Source organism: Heterocephalus glaber, unplaced genomic scaffold, assembly GCF_053883595.1.
Source record: "Heterocephalus glaber isolate CG9 unplaced genomic scaffold, H.glaber_assembly_v1.0 deba00001004, whole genome shotgun sequence".
In the NCBI taxonomy this organism is placed as follows: domain Eukaryota; kingdom Metazoa; phylum Chordata; class Mammalia; order Rodentia; family Bathyergidae; genus Heterocephalus; species Heterocephalus glaber.
Genome location: NW_028258179.1, coordinates 10,856,698 through 10,876,555, shown reverse-complemented (window position 1 = coordinate 10,876,555; position 19,858 = coordinate 10,856,698). Strand labels below are relative to the sequence as shown.

At 49.4% G+C, this 19,858-nt stretch overlaps 2 protein-coding genes across 2 annotated transcripts; both read left to right on the top strand.

Annotated features, from left to right (window-relative positions):
• Positions 1–649: 649 nt before the first annotated feature.
• Otos (otospiralin) lies at positions 650–1,536 on the top strand. The gene is made up of 3 exons (XM_004868428.3): positions 650–721; positions 829–852; positions 1,352–1,536. The coding sequence occupies exons 1-3, from the start codon at positions 664–666 to the stop codon at positions 1,534–1,536; spliced, it is 267 nt and encodes an 88-aa protein (XP_004868485.1). The 5' UTR covers positions 650–663.
• Positions 1,537–3,400: 1,864 nt separating this feature from the next.
• Positions 3,401–8,401, top strand: Cops9 (COP9 signalosome subunit 9). The gene is made up of 3 exons (XM_004868427.3): positions 3,401–3,576; positions 5,546–5,618; positions 8,145–8,401. Exons 1-3 carry the CDS (start codon positions 3,514–3,516, stop codon positions 8,180–8,182), a joined length of 174 nt encoding a protein of 57 aa, XP_004868484.1. The 5' UTR covers positions 3,401–3,513; the 3' UTR covers positions 8,183–8,401.
• Positions 8,402–19,858: the final 11,457 nt, after the last annotated feature.

Here is a 19,858-nt window from a genome sequence, read left to right as displayed (position 1 = left end):
GCCTGCGACTTGGCTCAGCAGGTATCCTGTGGGCTCAGCCCGACCAGGGGCTGCAGTGGCTTCCCTGGGGATCCCTGTGTGCTTGTCACCTGAGGCAGCTCTGGGTTACTGGGTCCCTCTCTGGCCCCAATATCAGACCCAGAAATTCTCTCCTGGAGGAGGATAGCTGGGTTTGTTTCAAGCACAGACACTGAATTCAGTCCTGAGGGTTTCAGCCCTGGCCTGTGCGGAGATGTGTTTTTCTTGACTAGCTCTTTGGATTCTGTGAGTCTGCTGGCGAGCAGGGTGACAGAAGCCCACAGGGATTGGGCTGGGGATGAAATATTCAGTCTGATGGCTCAGGCGGGCAATGCTTCCTTCCTGGTCCTTGGTGTTCCTATAAAGGGCAGCCTCAGAGCTGGCAGCAGCGCCTGCAAGCTGGACAGCCAGGCTGAGCGACTGTCGTGAGGTCACGGGCACATAGAGAGCGAAGTCTCTTAAGGCACTGGCAGTAAGTATGGTTGGTGGGGCGTGGGTGTCCCTCAGATACAGAGGGAAGCTGCTGGCGCACTGACCTTCCAAGAGTCACCTGCTGGGGCAGGCAGAAGGCTGGCTGGGGTCGGGTGTTCTCAGCCCTCTGGGTCCCCACTGCAGGTGGACCCAAACACACTGCACCTGGGGAAGATGCAGGCCCGCATGGTTCTGCGGCTGGCCCTGTGCCTCCTGCTGGGGTCGCTCACAGGTGAGGGGCCGCCCCGTCCCCACAGCCCTGCTGCCCTCCTCCCTGCTGCAGAGTCGGGCCAGGCCTCCAGGGCAGTCCCAGGTGACAGCGCTCCCCTTCTCTTGCAGGGGCCAAGCCAGTGCAGGAGGAAGGTAAGGTTTATGAACGAGGCAGGCAGGGCTGGGGCAGAGGCTGCTGGGAGGTGGGCCTGGCTGCCTGCTGAGCTGTGCCTGCTGGGAGCCGAGGAGTGGGGGCAGCCCTGACATCCTCAGCCCCAGGCTCTCCCAGGAGTCCTAACTTGGTCCAGTATCACTGGGGTGGCCATTGTCCAAGTTCTAGGTCTCTGCCCTCTGAAACCCCACCCGGATGCTGCCCTAGCGCCCCCGTGCCCTCCCCAGGACCGTGTCCCTGCTCAGCAACTCCTCGGCAAGGCCCGGCCTCCTCCTTCTCTCGTCCTTCCTTTGTTCCTCCTGTCCTGCTCCTGTCTCTCAGGACACTGCTTCTCTCTGTTCTGGGGACGACCCCAGATGCCCCTTCTCTGAGCCCGGAAGGTCGCATTCCCACAGGCACTGCTGGCTGCCACGCACCTGCCCCCAGTCCGTTGAGGCCCAGCTCTGGGTAGGACGGCGGGGCAGCCCCTGTGTCTTCCAGGCCCCTACGCTGAGCTGCCGGCTATGCCCTACTGGCCTTTCTCCACCTCCGACTTCTGGAACTACGTGCAGTACTTCCAGGCCCAGGACGCCTACCCGCAGGTGGAGGACCTGGCCCGCACCTTCTTTGCACACTTTCCCCTGGGGAGCACCCTGGGCTTCCATGTCCCCTACCAGGAGGACTGAGTGGCACTGGCCGCACCTCAGGGCAGGTCTGGAGTTGCCAGAGCTGCTCACAGGGCGACTGGCCTCTGCCCAAAAGGCTCCAGCAGACCTTATGGGTTTCTTTCAAAACCAGCTGTGCCCAGCCCCTCTGCTACTTCACAGATGACCCTGGCTTTATTCCAGTCGCTGGCGAATACTCTTCAATAAATGTGTGCAGTTTCAGCCCACAGGGCATCAACAACGCCTCTCACCCTGTTCTCATGATGTCCCCGGGGGGCCGGGCTGAAGTTCCCCAGATTGTAGGAAGGAAACTGAGGCTGACTAGCCGTGGCCACCGCAGCTGGTTAGAGGAGCCAGTGCCGGTCCAGGCAGCATGGCCCAAGGCCACGGAAGTGGACAGTAGTCACCTCGGGGCAGGCATCCATGCTTCACGCACAGCTCACATCTGGGAGCAGCAGGAGGTGAGGAAGGCAGGGCCCAGGCTGTCACCCGGGCAGTCCTGCGGGAGGGAGGGAAGGACGTGTGCTGGGGCCGGCTTCTGTGCAGGCGGTGAGCCCCCACCCCACAGGGTGAGCAAGCGACTGGGCACTGGAGACCCTGACTCACACCTGCTGTGGAAGAAAGCCAATGGGTGGCTCTTCTGGGCCACCAGCCTGCCGGTGCCCTTGGCCTGACCTCTTTCGGTGCCCCAGGTGACATGCACTGAGCTGGCCTCCGAGACTCCCCCAGGTCTTCACTGCTCTCTTCTCTCCGCACCCTGCACCGCCCTCTCAGGCTGGGCTGACTTTCAGTTGGTTCCCGGGAGCAACCCTGCTCCTCAGCACCCCTCTCCCCTTTCAGCAGCCCCGCCCCAAGCTTACCTCCTTCTGAAAGCTGTTACAGAAAACATGGCACAAGGACACTGAAGAGCAGGATCAGGAACTCTATGCAGGACCACTAGGATAGGCACAGGGACTATCTCAATGTGATGTGGGGGAGCCTCAATGACTAAGGGCAACATGGCGGCGAGGCGGTGGTCCTGAGAAGCCAGCCTGCAGGACCCTTGCCGGTGGCAGGCCAGGGTGTTGGACATCATCCGGGCATGTGGCGGCGATCTGATCTCCGTAAGGGCTCTGGCAATGCTGGATCTTCCAAGGCGAGGCACCTAGCCTTGGCTCACAGCCCTGACCACAGTCCCATTAACCAGGAAGCGTTTGTCTCAGGCTCGGTCTCTCCTCCACTCTTCTCACCTCTTTTTCTTTTCTTCCCCTTTCTTATTCATATTTTAAAAATTACTGTGAAATATTACAACATAAAATTTCCCCTTTAACCTCAATATTTAGGTGGCATTAAGCACATTACCTTGTGCAACCACCACCCCATCTCCAGAACGGAGACTCTGACAACACTACCTGCTAAGCCATGAGACTCTAACCCCCAAGCCCTTGCCCCGGCACCACCCTGCGCCTAGGGAGCTCTCTGAACTGGCTACTCTGGGTAGGGAGCTCCTCCCCGTCGGATCACAGTCTGGTCTCGCGGGGGCCGACCTCTTTCACTGAGCATAATGTCCCCCAGAGCCCCTCTGTTCTGCCCACGCGTCAGGATTTCCGTACCACGGAAGCCTCGGCAGTGTCGCAGGACGTGCACGGACACTTGTTTATCCACCCACCCACCCACTGGTGGGCACGGGGCGTTCGCACCCTTCGGCTGCTGGGAACTGCGAGCCTGGGTGCACCAGCACCTCCTCCAGACCCTGTTTTCCATTCTTTTGGGGTGGTCCAGAAGTGGGGTGCTTTCCCGAGGTTGTGACCTAGCCACCCTCTCCGGACTCCGCCGCTCCCTGGGTTAGGGACAGCAGCGGTCGCCTCAGCACCGAGGCACAGAGCCGAGCTGACGCGCAGTCCTAGTCCCCGGCCGGGAACCACCGAGTCGCGGTCCTCCGAGGCCTAAACCTGTCCGGCGGGCGAGCGCCGGAAGCGATGTCGCGAGCCGGAAGTGATATAGAGCTGCGGGTCCACAATGAAGCCGGCTGTGGACGAGATGTTCCCTGAGGGTGCCGGGCCCTACGTGGACCTGGACGAGGTGAGGCAGCAGCGGGCGGCGGCCGCGCGAAGAGTGGGGCGAGGGCGGCTTCGGGGCCGGGCCCGCGCGCCAAGCCTGGGGGCCTGGCGCCCTACACCCACCCCGGAGCCCCGGTCCCCGCTGCGCGACCTCGGGGACTGCTGGGCCGCCAGCGCGTCGGATACCAGCGGGGGCCACGACCTCGACCTCTACCTCGACCTCGACCTGAGTGGCCGCGTCCCGATCCCCGCGGTAGCGGAGGAGGCGCTGCGGGTCTCCGGCAGGCGAGGGTAGCGAAACCTTCGCAGGGTTGAGCTTGCGTTGGGTGGCTTGGGAGGGACGTGGGCTCTGCTCCCGAGAGGCTGCTGTTCGGCAGCGGGCAGCGCTCTGATCGGGCCGCCTGATAAACTTTATCCAGAACGAGGAACAAACTGGGAAAGAAGCAGCGCCAGCATCTTTCTTCTTAGAATGGAAAAGGGCTTCTTGGCAGTTATGTGCTTTCGCCGTGATCTGGTTCCTTTCTGTAAGGGTGTACAGGATCCTGAAATAGTCTTGGTTCTCTCGTTTCATCCAGCACAGTCACAGACCGACCCTGACGTATGCGGGTGTTCTGCACGATGGTCTAGGTTCGGCAGGAGGATACCACAGCCTAGCTGGGACTGTCAGGGCAACTCTGGGACGTCAGAGCTCCACATTCTCTTTTTCAAAGTTTAAGGGGTACAAAGATGGTCACTTGCAGTCCCTGTCCTTAGGCAGGTTGGGAATGGCTGAGAGAGACTGATTGCACCTACCAAGTGTAGTAGAAAAGTAGGGGTTCCCTGCGGAGGCACCTTCAGGGCTGTGGGTGGCTCAGCCTGGGGTTAGGAGAGGAGCTGCCTCTGCAGCCAGATGCTGAATTGTGTGCTAGTGTTGCTATGTGAACAAGGATGAAGGAAGAAACTCTGGCAGGAGCTGAGCCCTGCAGGGGTGATGCGCCCCAGGCCCACTAAGGTAGTGCCATGCAATTCAGCACGGCAGAGCTCACAGTGCTAGAGAGAGGGGAGGAACCTGATCTTGAAGTAGTGTAAAATGGTTGGGTTCTGTGGGTCCCACCCTTGAAGCACTTGCCTTAAGCCCCAGCTTCTCAGTTCTGTTTTAAAGTCCCTGAGGTAGGCAGGGTGGAATCACATGAGGAGAGACGCTATATTTGCTATGTAGGATGGTCACTTGGGAGGTTTGGAGGGGGATTGGGGTGAAAGACTAGAAAAAGGGAAGTGGAGAGAAAGGAGACCTGAGGATCTGAGTGAGTCAGCTTGAGTAGGGAGGAATTCAAGCCAGGATTTAAGTGAGAGAGTCTGTGTGGCCTCCTGTGGGGATGGAGGTGGGGAGGAGTCCAAGAATCCTGAGGTCAGCAACGAAAGGGAACACAGGAGGTGCTGGCTACTTGGGAACCAGAGAAGGGGGGAGGGGGCCAGGGCAGAAGCAAGGGCCTGTGGCCAGCTGACCAGGGTGCTGCCACTGGAGGACTGGTCCTGCCACCCCTGGTTGATTCTAAGCACGGTGCAAAGTTTGAGTGCATAGGATCACCCAGCTTTGGTCACGGCCTGATTTTGCCACCACTGTAGAGTTTTGGCAGTGGAAGGTTCCATTATGGCAGTACTTCCTACCCCAAACCTTAGGGCCAGGGCAGGCCAGGTTTCTGAGGGAAATGGTTGTATTCTTGGAGTGAAGGCGGGTCGGTAGGCAGAGCAGAGCAATCATGCTGGGTGCTGCACGTTTGTGGCCTCTGTGGCTGTGCCAGGAGGGAGTTGGAGATCTCTACTGGAGACCTTGAGAGGCCTTAAAAACAATTCCTTTGAATCCTCCTTCACACACACCCCTCTGTCTGGAGCTAAAATCTGACTCCATCTGGAGTGTGTCCTCTTTTGTGGAGGTGGGGTGGATGCAGTGATGAATTTACCCCCTGCTCCCAGAAATCACAGCTGATGTAACCTTGCCTTTCACTGTGCAGGCAGGAGGCAGCACCGGGCTCTTGATGGACTTGGCGGCCAATGAAAAGGCAGTTCATGCAGACTTTTTTAATGGTAAGGATTCAGGGACTTGGGGTGCCAGGTTCAGTCTGACAGTTTCTTCTGCAGGTTGATGTAGTGGGGCAACTGTGTGACACGAATAATTTGGATCACAGCACAGTGAAGCCCAGACCCTGTGCTTGTTCTCAGTGCAGTGACTGACACTGGCAGTTAGCTCTGGCAGTCAGCCCTATTTTTCCAAGAGAAAATTAATATGAAATTGCTCCCTGTCTCACGTTTCAGAGGTTGTGCTTGAGCACTGCTTTAGCACAAGCTCACGGACACCTGAGGTTATGGCAGGATCCTGTCCATCCTGTCACCCCAGATCTGGGTGTAGGAATCAGCCTTGGCTCTCTGGTCTGCTCTCTCTTGATGGTTGCTTTTGTTTCCTTTCCTTACCTGGCCCACACCTGTTTGCCCAGCTGGATTCTTGTGCCTCCACTGTCTTTGCAGGCTGACATCCACACCCTGGCTTTCACCCTTCCCCATTTCTGAAGTCAAGATGCAGGATATACTTCCATCTCAAATTTAAGGGCTTTCACACCAAATACCAAGAATGTGGGAGAAATTTTACTCAATAAACAGTGTAAACCTGACTTTTATATACATCCTCAGACATGGTAGGGCATATTTCTCTTGGCTTTCTGATTTCTGAATGCCTTACTCTTACAGGTTATTTAACCCTCACTTCCTTACTTAGGGTTCAAACAGTAAATGGAAACACTGGATGTTTCCTACTCAGACAAAAATGGTGTTTTCCTCCCTTTTCTGTCCTGCTTTAATCACATGGTGCTTTCTCGTACAAAGAACTTTTGTTACTTGTTAGAAGAAGCTGGGGTGAGATCTTGCCACATTGATTTCTAACTTACCAAACAGCTCTGAAACCCCAGGTCCACGCTGGTTTGTCTGGCTAGTGCCTAGGCAGCCGTTGTCCCAGAAGAGAAGCCAGGCTGCTAAATTAGAGTGTGGTCTTTCCTGGGGCCCGGCTACTCCTTTAAGGTAACATCCCGGCTGACACCATCTGGTGTCAGAAGCAGGGGGAGGTGACACTGGAGCCAGCCCTTGAGAGCTGAGCAGCCTTTCTGTAAATTGTATGCTAGCAGATAGTGCAGAGGTGCGGAGTGCGCTCCAATGCTCCTTTATGAGAGCAGCAGCTCATGCAGGGCATCTTGGGAGATGCCTTACCAGCATGGTTGTTTCGTTCTCAGTGCTGGCACTGGGGTCTCGTACATTTTGATGATCTTCAAAGTCCCATTTGTCCTCTGCCGGCCTGTTGGATTAGTTGTGATCAGTGGTGTTCCAGTGAGAGCCCTCTCCTGACGAGAAAGGTCTCTGAGGGAGACCCAGCCGTTAGCAACATGAGCTCTCCCTGTGAGCCACGCTGGCAGGGAGGAACAGAGAAGGCCTTGCCCCACCCCTGCTTGCCCACTGAGCTCAGGAGCATGTGCCCACCCTCCCACAGGCTGTGCCCACCTTGGGCACTCAGGAAGCAGAGAGAGGCCTCTGTGGGCTTTGCCTGGGGCTTCCAGTAGTCCTTTTGGTTCCTAGACAGATGAGCTGGAGGCTGGGCATGGGGTTCTAACGCTGAGTTCGACTTACTCTCTTTCATTGCTGTTTTATGAAGTAGTGGAGGATTTAGGCAAGGCCTCAGGCAGGGCCAAGACCACGAGTGCCGACAGGCGGGGTGGGATTGTGCCTGGAGCACATCACAGGGTGGCGTTTCTGGAGGTGACAGGAGCAGAGGTTAGGGTGTGAAGGGATTCTCTGGGGATGGGGACCAGATGGAAAGTGCCCAGCGCAGCTGTACCACATGTAGGGGCCAGGAGGCAGCAAGGACACGGAACAGTCCCTCCGTGTGGCCGGACATGTGTTAGGGACGCTGCCCTTCTCTGGGAAAGCCGGGTGTGGGGCTGCTGGAGGCTCCTGCCCCTTTGCTGTGTGGTATCACCAGCAGGTGGGACTTCTGCACATTTTCAGTGCACTGCCCCGAGGGGTGGGCCTCGCTTGTTCTTTGCCCATCATGGAAGTAACATGTGGTCAGGACCTTGGAAGATGAGTGGAGATAAACAGACCACAGTGGCCGTGGCTGTGGCCATGGAGTGACTCAGTGCCGCGCATCGTGTTTGCCACACATGTTTCAGCAGGAAAGGCTTAGTTTGTGGTCAGAAGCTCGGCTTGGCCAAGCCTCCTGCAGAGTCGTTCTCAGCAGCTCGGTCCTTCTGCCACCTTCTCCAGGCCCCCCGCCCCCAGACTCACTCTCACAGTGCTCGGCGTGGCTGTGAGGTGCTTGTCCCTGTGTCCACGGCACCCAGTGTGCTTTTCCCGAGGGTTGTCTTGTGAATAAAAAATATGAACAACACTGTGCCCTTGAGCGCCTTCTGGGAGCCCTCGTTGGATGAAGCTGGGAGGGTCATGGGAGGGTCCTTTTCCTGCTACATTGAGTACTGTTTTCTCTGTCTTGTGAACTACCGTGTAATTCATTGTGAAGTGGTTTCCACAGTCACTTGCCCTGTGCCTGTTAATACGTGATTCTGTCTGTAGATTTTGAAGATCTCTTTGATGATGATGATGTCCAGTGAGACCCGGCCAGCCATATACCCGGCCTCACATGGCACGCCAGTCGGTGTAGAGGACAGTGGCGAATGGCATAGAGGCCTGTGGACATCACTGGAAGTTAGGACCGGGACCACCGAGGAAATGAGGGAGAACCTCCCGGAACCACCTGGATGTGCTGTTAGCTCTGATGGACCGGCCTTTGTCCTTACTTCAAGTAAAATAAATACACAGGGTAATTTTAATTTGTTGCACTTCTGGGTGAGTGTTCTAATCCCCAAAAGCGTGTGTGCACGTCAGCACGCACAGAGCCATGCCTCAGTATAGTGAGCACCTGCCGTGCTGTTTTCCGGAAGCAGCTTTGGGTGACTGGCATGCTCAGGTGTCCCCCGCAACCCCCTGAAGACCTGGCCGGTCCTGCCCACCCCGAGCAGGCTGGGACTCACTGCCCTGCACTCAGAGTGGGCCTCGTTGGAGCACTGTCACCGAGCCACGGCCTGAAGAGTTAGGCTGTCTGAGTACTGACTCTGAAAGGGAAGCTTTTACATGAGAGGTGTATGTGTTGGTCCATTTCAAAGAAGAGGGTAACATCTGTGAGGGAAAAGGTTTTATCTTTATTAGCCAGGTAAGTGATAATGACTCTTAAAAAAAAAGTGAAGATTCCTGCCACATGTGTTGGTGCATGCCTGCAGTCCCAGTATTCAGGAGCCCGAGGCGAGAGGATTGTGGTAAGTTCAAGGCCTGGGCTACCCAGTGAATTCAAGCCTGGCCTCAACTACACAGCGAGACCCTATCTTGAAAAAAAGAAGATTACTATTTCATATCATCCTGACAGTGAAGACTGTTCCTTAGCCCAGGGCCTTCCCAGGCTTGGCTTCTCATGGCTAAGGAAGGAGTTGGGTCTGAGATGCCTTCTGGTTCTTGGCTTTCTGGTTGTCAGCAGGAAGGAATAACTCTTCAAGGTGAAGCAAGGAAGGCTGCTGTACAGCAACTCAGTGGCATTGTGGGCTTGGTGAGGACCTGATGTGTCCCTGTAGACCGAGGCTGTGAACCTTAGAAGGTTCTCTGTTGGCCTGAGGATTTTGAACTTGGCCAGTCCAAGCAGCTTCAAGAGTGGTGGTATGCACATCTGTGTGTGTGGGTGTGGGTGTCCTATGCATGACTAGCTCTATGATGCCTCTCTTTGCCTTCGCACAATCCTTGCAGCTTCCTCAAAACCATGAGGCCAAGAATTCCCACTTTTTTCCTTCCTCATAGTTGTACTGTCAGGAAGGGTCAACACTGTGAAAGTGTCTTTGACTGGATGTCCTGTCTGCTGATGCGTGTTTTCCCCAGTGTCACACCGTCCTCCCAGGGAGCTGCCTTCTATGGAGAGCACTTGGGGAAGGGCTCTGATTGGTGTCGTTCTGTCTGATTCCACCCTCTGGCCAATCAGCAGCTGTGCTGCTTGCCAGTGACAGCTTCCACCCAACATCTGGAAGGAGCTTCTGTGGGGGCAGGGGAGCAGAGGGTGACCCCCACACAATAGCAGGAATGACTCGTTTGGAGAATAGTTTCTGCTAACATTAAAGGTTTTGAGGGGTCCTTGTTAAGCTTACCCTTAGAAGTGAGCACTCTAATGGAAGCCAGCCCTTTCTGAGCTGTGTCACGCCCACCATGTGAGTGATACGGGTCTGGCTCTCGAGCCTTTGGGTCTGGGGAGGTAATGGGAATAAACGTCATCTTTGTGCCTAGCTGTGTTTGGACAAGGACTTGAAGAAAGAACCTTCTTTCCTTGCCCTCGGCCTGTTGCTCCTTCTGTGGTGGGTGGAAACGTCCTTCTTTGCCCCATCCGAGTAGAGGGACACTTGCAGCCTTTCCTGGGGCTGGGAGACCACGAGAGAGAAGAGACAAGTTCTTCTGAGTTCTTGGGCAAAGAAGCTGAGCCAGCAGCATTTCCAAAATAAGCCACATATTTACAAAAGGGACATTTGTTAGGGTTTCTACTGCTGTGATTACTACTTGGAGCCAACAGGAGAAAGTACTGAGAAAAGTGTGCTCAAATAAAATGCCCCTTTGTTCTTCGAGAGGCCAAAACTGGGCACTGAGGAGCTGGGCTTATCCTTTGGCTGCCAAGACCTGAGAGGCCTCATGATTCAGACCTCAGCCCAGAATGTAGGCATCTGAGCACCTTGCGTCCCTCTCCAGGGAGCAGGCTCAGAAGCCATGAAACAAGATGGGCCACACATCTTTCTAGCATAGCCCCAGGTCAGCTCTCATGGGCTCTAGAACAGTATTGAGATTTCGCAGTTATGCTGTGAAGTTTTGTAGGAATAATGGTTTCTTCCAATGAGTTACAAAATGCTACTGAGAAGTATGATTTTAATGGCTTCAATGATTACTGGGTGGTTTTTGAGGAAGAGTATCAGTGTTCTACAGTCAGATGGCCGTCACTTCAAGGGGGAGCAGTAAGCAAGTCCAGGAACAGTTAATTGCATTCTGGGGATAACCTGGTCCCTTTGTCCCCAGCATCAAGCAGAGTGTCCAGCACATAGGTGCTCAGCAAGTGTCTGTTGAATATAAATAAATAATAGCATGTCTGATGTGCAGGGTGATTTGAAAATACTGAAGTCCTGAGAAAACCAGCCCAGAGAGGTACTGAGCAGTGGCCTAGCACTTTACCTCGTGGTGATTTAGCTTCCAGGGTGCCTTGCCACAGGGCTGGCTGGGGCACAGTGACTACCAGGCTGTTATGAATCACCCAGTCATGAGCATGGGGAATGGATAGGGCATGATGCTCAAAAGCCTGAATTTCTGTTTGTTTTAGGCTGCACCTGGCTGCGAGACCCAGGGGAGGGACGGAAAAGACCTTACTTGGGCTGAACAGGTCCAGCCATATTGACTCAGTCTGGGAGAGGGACTGAGCGGCTCTGGGCTTGGTCTCTTTCTGGATCTGGGGTGCTTAGCAGCACTTACAGGTTCCTTGTTCTTCCCTGTGGTCACCTGACCATACAGGATCCCTCCCTGCTGCTCGCCCTTCACACTGATGCAACTCATTAGTCTCGGTGCATCCTGGCCCACAGACTATGCTGGAGAGACAGACCCTGTGGTCAGTCAGGGCCCCCAAGCTGAGCAGGCACATCGCTATGGCCACTCAGGCCATGGACAAGATGAGTGGAAGGGAAACCAGGCTGAGGGCAAAGAAACTGGATAACTGCAGCAGGGCAGAGAAGAGCGAGGCTGAGAGTCCGCCTGGGCTCTTGGGAACTTGGATGAGGATCTTCAGTGCTAAAGACTTGTGCCCCACAGGGCTAACCCCCGTCATGGGACTCCAAGCAGTCAGGGCCCTAACGGCAGTCTCACTGACCTAGACTCTTGCTTGGAGCCCTGACAGCCTTTTGTCTTAGGCTGTTTGAGGTGCTGTAACTATCAAAAACCAGTTAGCTTGCAAACAATAGACACATTTCTCGTGGTTCTGGAGGCTGGAAGTTCAGAATCAAAGTGCCAGCAGAGCCAGTGTCTGGCGCACACCCATTTCCTGGTCCATAGGTGGTGCTTTCACTAGATCCTCATGTAGTGGAAAGGGTGAGCACTCGGAAGTCTCTTTTAAAGGCCTTAATCCTATTTGTGAGTGCTGTGCCCTGCTGACCTAATCACTGCCCAGACGTTCTGCCTCCCAATTCCATCCTGTTTGGGGGTTGGGTTTCAACATGAATTTTGGGGCACATAAACATCCAGATAGTAGCACCTTGGAGTTGGAGAGTGTGCAAACATGGCCTTGATGATGGAGCAGCCTGCCATGCCACTCCAAAGGGGACAAGGAACTTGTATGCATCCATGATGTGCTGCCTGGTGTCCTGTGTGTGTGTGTGTGTGTGTGTGTGTGTGTGTGTGTGTGTGTGTGTGGGTGGTGGTGGAGGAGAAACAGACACAGATGGGTTCATAGGGTCCATGGAGCTCTGTGCCCGGGTCAGCTGTGCCTGGGTGTGCCTGACCCTGTAAAGTGGGGTATCAGTGAAACCTTCCTTTTGGGGCCACCAGAGGGAGTCAGTGAGTTAATACAGGTGGCACTCAGAATAGTGCCCTGCATGTGGCAGCCAAAGTAATATGAAAATCAGCTATTATGAGTGCGTTTGTACACCACAGGCACTCTATGTCTTCATACTCGACTTTGAAGTTCCTGAACCTTGAAATTTCCATGTTCTCATCAGACACAGGGATTTGCCCCAGGATACTCAGAATTCTGGAGGCAATTAACACCTGGTCTGGTGTTAAGAGCTACATTCTCTTCTCAGAGTCCATAAATCAAGCCAGGAGACAAACGAATTTGGAAGGATTTTGGAAATAGGTCACAGGCAAAGAGGTGGGTGTTAATGTTTAGTAGATGTGGAGAACTTTTGCAAAATTGCACAAAGCAATACATTAGTAAATAGTTGGCCCAGAATACAGGAAGACAACTTACAGAAGAACCAATCCAATGATCAGTATTCCAGCCTTCTGTCACTGTGACAAGTACCTGAGATAAAGGAAGAAAGATTTATTTGGGCTCATAGTTTCAGAGGTTTCAGTCCATGGTCATCTGGCTCCATTAATTTTAGACCCGTTGCAAGGCAGAAACATCATGGTTGAGAGGGCATGATGAGGAAAGCTACTCACTCTGTGGCAGCAAGGAAGCAGAGAGAAAAAGAGCTAGGGAGGAAGGAGCCACAGGCCAGATACACCCTCCTAGGTTGTCCCCAGTGACTACTTTCAACTAGGTCCTGTCTTCTAACATCACATCAACTGTGAATTCGTCAGGGATGAGATCAGCATCTCCATGGTCCAGTCACCTAAGTTTCACTTCTGAACGTATGAGCCTTGTGGGAGTGGGGAATTTGATACAAACCTAACAACCAGTAAATATTTAGACATTTAAAATCACAAGCACTTGGTAAAATGTTAATTATGCTAACAAGATATCACTAGAGGGACAGACATTTTGTGTGATGAAAGCATTGTTGATGGGGAAGAGGAGAAAAAGGAAGATGTAACAATTATATATGCACCCAGCATCTCTGCAGCTTCATAAAGAAAGCAAACATTGATAGATCTGAAGGGAGAAATGGCAATGCAGTAATAGGAGACTTCAGTACCCCTACAGCAATGGCTAGATTGTCCAGACAGAAAATAAGGAAGCAGTGGACTTGAACAACACTACGAACCAAATGAACCTAGCAGACATGCAGAGCATTCTGCCTGAAGGCATTTTTCTTCCATGCTTGAAGGAAGTGTGCTTGGTTAGTCTCTGAAAGCAGTATGGTAACAGCTGAATGCTGTAGGCACGTGTGATTTCTGACCTAGAAATACCATAAAAGGTTGTTCATTGCTGCATTTCCTCTCCATAATAGTAAAGCCTGGAGACAAAATGAATGCTCAGTAGTTGAGGAAGTAATGGTGTGACCATACCATGCAGTCCTGCCCCCACTGGACAGTAAATGAGAGGGGTTACTCAGGATCCTGTGGGTGGGAAAGATTGGGTGCAGATGTCTGTGTTATCTGACATTTCTACCAATTCACCTGCACACAGATCACATTTTGTGTGTGTATAGAGATACTGATACATTTTAGGAGAGTATGTGTGTGATGTATACATATGGATAAAATTCCATATACTTCCATTTACACAGCCCACCTGAGCCCAAGGGCTGTGTTCACACACCTGCATGTGTGATTGTACATGAGTGTATGTGAATGTTTCTTGGAAGATCACACTTGCAGCCCTGTGGAGAAGGACAAAAATGAACTGGTGTCGAAGATGTGAGGGCAGGAACTCAGGCAGCATGTGGTGGGCCAGACCCTGACCCCACTCGGGAGAGGAGGGAGGCGCCTCAGGAGAGGGTTCACTGTTGTGAGGGAGACAGGAAGGCTGGCTACCAAGGTGGATTCCCCAGCGGCAGGGTCTTCCCCAAGCTGGAATCTTGCTCCATTTTCTTTGGTTCTGTTTGTAACTAAAGTGAAGACAGAAGGTCTGGCCCTCAAGGCAAAGGGCCATCAGTAGCTCATGTTTTGACAGAAATCAACTGCATTTTTCAGCATGCTCTGAGCTGGGAGAAGGTGTCAGGGCCCTGGTGGGGCCTGCAGCTAAGGAGAGACTCTGCCAGGAGAGCAAGGTGTGCCAGGCCCTCTTGGAGATGGTGGGTGCCAGCCTTTTCAGCTGGAGGCTGTTTCTGGACTTCAGTGTTCTCTGCTTGGCTAAGAATTTGCCTACCTCATTTCAGAACAGGGATGAGTTTATATGATATGAAAGCCAGTTGTCAGTCATAGACTGAGGCTTTCTGTGGGGCAGGGTGAGGGATAGATGGTTCGATCCAGCAGTCCTTGAGTGGTGCTTTTGTTTTAGTTTTTTTCTTTTGGATATTCCAACTTCACAGTTTATTTTGCTGAGGCTTAATTTATGCTGTCACTAGGAAGGCTCACCTCTGTCCCAGCTGTGCCCAGTGCAGTTAAGTAATGAATGCTGGAGGTACTTTTTAGAACTCTTGCTGAGGCAGGAAAACCACTCGGCATGCCATGAAAATAACACTTGGAACAGTTACACTTATTTAGCATCTTGCTGATGATCAAAATAATCCCCAAGCATGCTTTTGTTGAAAGCCAGCGTGGGACCTGTATCTACACTCTGTCACAACGTCTTCAGAGCATCCCCAGGAAGGGCATAGCACACCTGCTTTGGGGTTAGGTAAGTGAAGCTCGCTGTGATGAGATGGCTCACCCCGCCTGGCCCTGTGAGCAGGATGTGCTTTCCCTCTGGCAATGAGTGCCCTGCCCTTACGTGGGAAATGCAGTCCACTCAAAGTTCTGCCCTGTGAGATGTGTGACATGGAGCAATTATCTAAGTTCCCTGCCACTGTTTTCTTATCTGCACTAATAAGCGTTATTTTAACACCTACTTCCAGAAATAGTTTAAAATTTGTGCTCCACAAAGGATACTCTTGAGGGAAATGGTCAAGACAGAGACTGAAGAAGTATTCACAGTATGTGTATCTGACCAAAGATTTTCTTTGTCAAGAGTATTTCATCTATATCAAAAATCAACAGTGAAAACACACAGTCGAATGAAAAAGTGGGCAAAAGATGCTTTATATAGCTCATTTATACGTATTTCACTGTATACAAATGGCCAAGGAGCTCCTAAAAAGATGCTCAGTGTTGTCAGCTACCAGAGAAATGCAAATTAAAGCCACAATGAGATCTATTTCACATTTATTTCAATAGCTAAAGACCAAAAAAGATAACACCAAATGCCGGTAGGGAAGTAGAGCCACTGCTGGAATGTCTGGAGAGTTTAAAATGGTCTGAACACATGCAGAAAAGTTTTGGGAGTTTTAAAAATTACATTTATCCTATGGATTGCTTCTAGGGATTACAGTTTTAGGTATTTGCCTAAGAGAAATGAAACATATATGCATGTGTGCATACACACACACACACACACACACGAACATCCCCAAGGATGTTTAGCAGCTTTACTCACAATACCACAAACTGAACACAAACAATGCAGAGTCCAGAATAAACCAACACACACTGGATCAGGTGATTTTTGATGAAGGCGCTAGGGAAATACAATAAGGAGTATCTTTTCAACAAACAGCTCTGGAAGAGCTAAATATTGATGGTGAAATATAAAATCCCAATCTTTTCCTCACACTGCATAAATATTAATTTGAAGTGGGTCATTAATGTAAAATGACATTTTAGAAAAAAATCATAGGAGCAAATATAGCCTTCATAGCAGTAGGCAAAGGTTTTAGGACTACAAAAACAGAAAGGGAAGAAAAACTAAAACCCTCCAAAGGTTAAAACTGCTCTTCAGGATACACTCATTGAGCTAAGTGTGGGGTGAGTTTACCCTTGCACACCAGACCTTATGTGCTGCAGCCTGGCTTAGAGTGTGGGCCAATTCAAGACTAACTAGTTTACTTTTGTAACAAATAATCGAGTCTCTGTGAATCTCAGGTGGCTGACAGACTGGCTACATGCAAATAAGGCAAACCCTGAGCTGCAATCAGTTCAGCAGTCTACCTCACTTCCATCTTCTGGCCATAAATGTTGCATTTATGTCTGTCCACACGGCAGCTTGTAGTTCCCTGGACTTGTTCACTGGCTTTGAGGGCTGTGCAATAGACAAATTCTTCTTAAGTTAATTCAGTTTGTCTAAAGTTTTTCTTTCATGCCTATAAAAATGGAAAGGCAAGCCACACATTTGACAATCTTAAGTGTCCTGAGGGTCTATGGAACCAATGGACAGTATCTTTCCCAAAGAGATCTGGCACATCCCTAGTGGTAGGAATGAAAAGTGTACTTTCTCTTTGGGAAAAGTATGTCCTCACCAGTAAGGTGTAAGATTCTCTCTAGCCTCACATATCTTCAGATCAAGAAAACTGTATTTAGTAGGCCAGAGGAGCCTCAACCACCCTTGGACCTATTATGTCTGATAAGGTTCTAAAGTGGGGCATGTTGGCACACTCCTGTAATTCCAGCACCTTGGGAGGCTGAGGCAGGAAAATCAAAAGTTTGAGTCCATCCAGGGCAACTTAGTGAGGCCCTGTCTCAAAATAAAAAAGGACTGGGGATGTAGCTCAGTGCAAAGACCCTGGGTTCACTAGCACTGCAGAAACAAAGAGAATATTCTATACTTTGACCTGATGTAGAAGTGAGATGAGATTTTATACAACCACAGGATGGGATGAATGTATTTTTCATGTGAGAGAGAAATAAACCAAACTTGGAAGTGGATCCCCAGCCTTGAGCCTTGAAGCGAACACAATCTAGGCTGAGGCTTCAGTTGCCCAAAGAGACCTGGAGCCACTGGACCCACTCAGCTGCTCTGCATTCCTGACCCACAAACTACGGCCATGGATTTTCTTTTCATTCACCCTCTGAGTTGCAGGGATAGTTTATCAGTCATCAGTAGATAACTAGAGCTATTTGAGATCCGTGTAAATTTTAAGGTCAGTTCATCAACATCTACAAAAGGCCTGCTGGGATTTTCATGGGGATTGCACGGGATCTGTAGTTCAGATTGGAGATGGCTGATATTGTTGATACATTTTAGATATAAAATACAATTACGTTCATCATTGGGATCTTGTACCTTTACATGATCTATCTTGGTTCTTATATTTTCCCCTTCCCCTGCCCTCCATTCATACCTTCCACTCTTCTCCATTTGCAAAGACTTTGTTTCTATTTTTTTTCCTTTTCTCATTTTTTCTTTTCCCTTCTTTCCCCTACCCCTCCTACTTCCCCTGCTCCTTTAGACCTCTTCTTCCTGTTACACAATATCAATTATACATTTTTAAATTACAATATCAAAATTTAGAAGACATTACCACAGATTTTTCAGAATTTAAAAGGATATAGATAGAAAGCATATTACAAAAATCCTTTTTGAAATAAATTTGACAATTTCTAAGAAGTACCTCGGAAGACAAATTAAGGAAACTGACTCTGGAGGAAATATAAAATTTGAATAGCACCTATTAAAGAAAGTATATTCCTAGCTTGAAAATCTACCCATATGAGAACAGGCTCATATACATTTTAACTAATGAATTATATCAAACATTTAAAGCAGAAAAAAGAAGGAACACTTCTCCCCTCATTTTAGGAGATCAACATTGTGCTAATATTAAAACTATAAAGAAAATAGAAAAAAGTATGGACATAGATAAAAATTTGTTTAACAAAATAAACTATTAGAAGTCAGATCTGGCAGGATGTAGAAAGTGGTTTTGTTATAGGGATGGCAATGTTGGTTCAGCATTGGAAGATCCACCCCCAAAAGTCATTATTTTAACAGAGGAAAGGAAAAAGCCATATGATCCTGTTAGTAGTTGCAGAAAAAGTATTGGACTAAATTCTACAGCTGTTCATAATAAAAGCTACCAGGAGAGTAGAAGTAGAACAGAACCTTCTCAACAGATAAGACATGTACTCCATACTTCAGCAAAAACGCCTTATATGAATGGAGAAGATACAATGCTTTCTCCCTAAGGTGGGGAACAAGGGCAGATATGCCTACTCTTCATCTGTCCCTTAAATTTTGAAACATAGACCCAAACCAAAATAGTCTGGCAATAAAATGAAACAATTAGCATAGGTTTGGCAAAGTAGAAGCAAAATCTTTATATGTAGATGAAATGATCATCTACAGAGAAAATACTAAGAAATCTCTAGGAGCCCTAGAACTTGTATTTGAATATAGCAGGATCAGAAAAAACAAGGTATGTATAAAAATTCAGGTCTATGTATACTTGCTATAAATGAAGAATTGGATATTGAAATTCAAGTTACGTAGGGGTACAAAGGACCTAGAAAAGTTAAAAGAAAAAAAGTGTTGGAAGACATTTATTACCTAATTTTTTTTTTTTTTGGTACCGGGGATCGAACTCAGGACCTTGCCCTTGTGAGGCAGGTGGTGGAACCACTGAGCTAAATCCACGGCCCTTATTACCTAATTGTTTTCCCCATTAACTTTATTGGTACATTTTAGGTATAAAATACAGTTACATTCATCATTGGGATCTTGTACCATTACTTGAGTCTCTTGGTTCTTATTTTTTTCCCCCTTCCTTTGCCCTCCCTTCACCCCCTCCCCCTTCCCTATTTGCAAAGACCTTGTTTCCATTTTTTTCCTCTTCTCATATGTTTTCCTTTCCCTTTTTTCCCTTCCCCTACCCCTCCCAATTCCCCTACTCTTTTAGAGCTTTTCTTTTACACAATATCAGTTATACGTTTTAAAAATTACAATATTAAGATCTAGGAGACATTACCACAGATTTTACAGAATTTAAAAGGATATAGAAAGCATATTACAAAAATCTTTCTTGAAATAAATTTGACAACTTCTAAGAAGTAACTTAGAAGACAAATTAATGAAACTCTGGAGGAAATATAAAATTTGAATAGCACCTATTAAAGAAAGTATATTCCTAGCTTGAAAACCTACCTATATGACAACAGCAGGCTCATAAACATTTTAACTGATGAATTATATCAAACAATTAAAGCAGAAAACAGGAACACTTCTCCCCTCATTTTAGGAAATCAGCATTGTCCTAATACTAAAACTGGATAAAGATAATAGAAGAAAAAAGTATGAACATAGATAGAAATTTGTTTAACAAAACAAACTATCTGACTAAAGTCAGATCTGGCAGTATGTAGAAAGTGGTTTTGTTATAGGGATGGCAGTGTTGGTTCAGCATTGGAAGATCCACCCCCAAAAGTCATCATTTTAACAGAGGAAAGGAAAAAGCCATATGATCCTGTCAGTAGTTGGAGAAGAAGTATTGGACCAAATTCTACAGCTGTTCATGGTAAAAGCTATCAGGAGACTAGAAGTAGAACAGAAACTTCCCAACAAATTAAAGACGTTAACTCCATACTTCCAGTGAGAACACCTTATATGAATGGAGAAAATACAATGCTTTCTCCTTAAGGTTGGGAACAAGGGCAGATATGCTTACTCTTTATCTGTCCATTAAACTTTGAAACCTAGTCCCCACCAAAATAGTCTGGCAATAAAATGACACAACTAGGATAGGACTGGCACGGTGGAAGCAAAATCTTTATATGTTGATGAAATGATCATCTACAGAGAAAATACTAAGAAATCTCTAGGAGCTCCTAGAAGTTGTACTTGAATTTAGCAGGATTAGAAGACACAAAGTATATAT

Coding starts and splice junctions, on each gene's coding strand:
- Cops9 (XM_004868427.3), top strand. CDS start 3,514: ATGAAGCCGGCTGTGGACGAGATGTTCCCTGAGGGTGCCGGGCCCTAC. Junction 3,577..5,545: donor CCTACGTGGACCTGGACGAG/GTGAGGCAGCAG, acceptor TTCACTGTGCAG/GCAGGAGGCAGCACCGGGCT. Junction 5,619..8,144: donor TCATGCAGACTTTTTTAATG/GTAAGGATTCAG, acceptor TTCTGTCTGTAG/ATTTTGAAGATCTCTTTGAT.
- Otos (XM_004868428.3), top strand. CDS start 664: ATGCAGGCCCGCATGGTTCTGCGGCTGGCCCTGTGCCTCCTGCTGGGG. Junction 722..828: donor CCTGCTGGGGTCGCTCACAG/GTGAGGGGCCGC, acceptor CTTCTCTTGCAG/GGGCCAAGCCAGTGCAGGAG. Junction 853..1,351: donor CAAGCCAGTGCAGGAGGAAG/GTAAGGTTTATG, acceptor TGTGTCTTCCAG/GCCCCTACGCTGAGCTGCCG.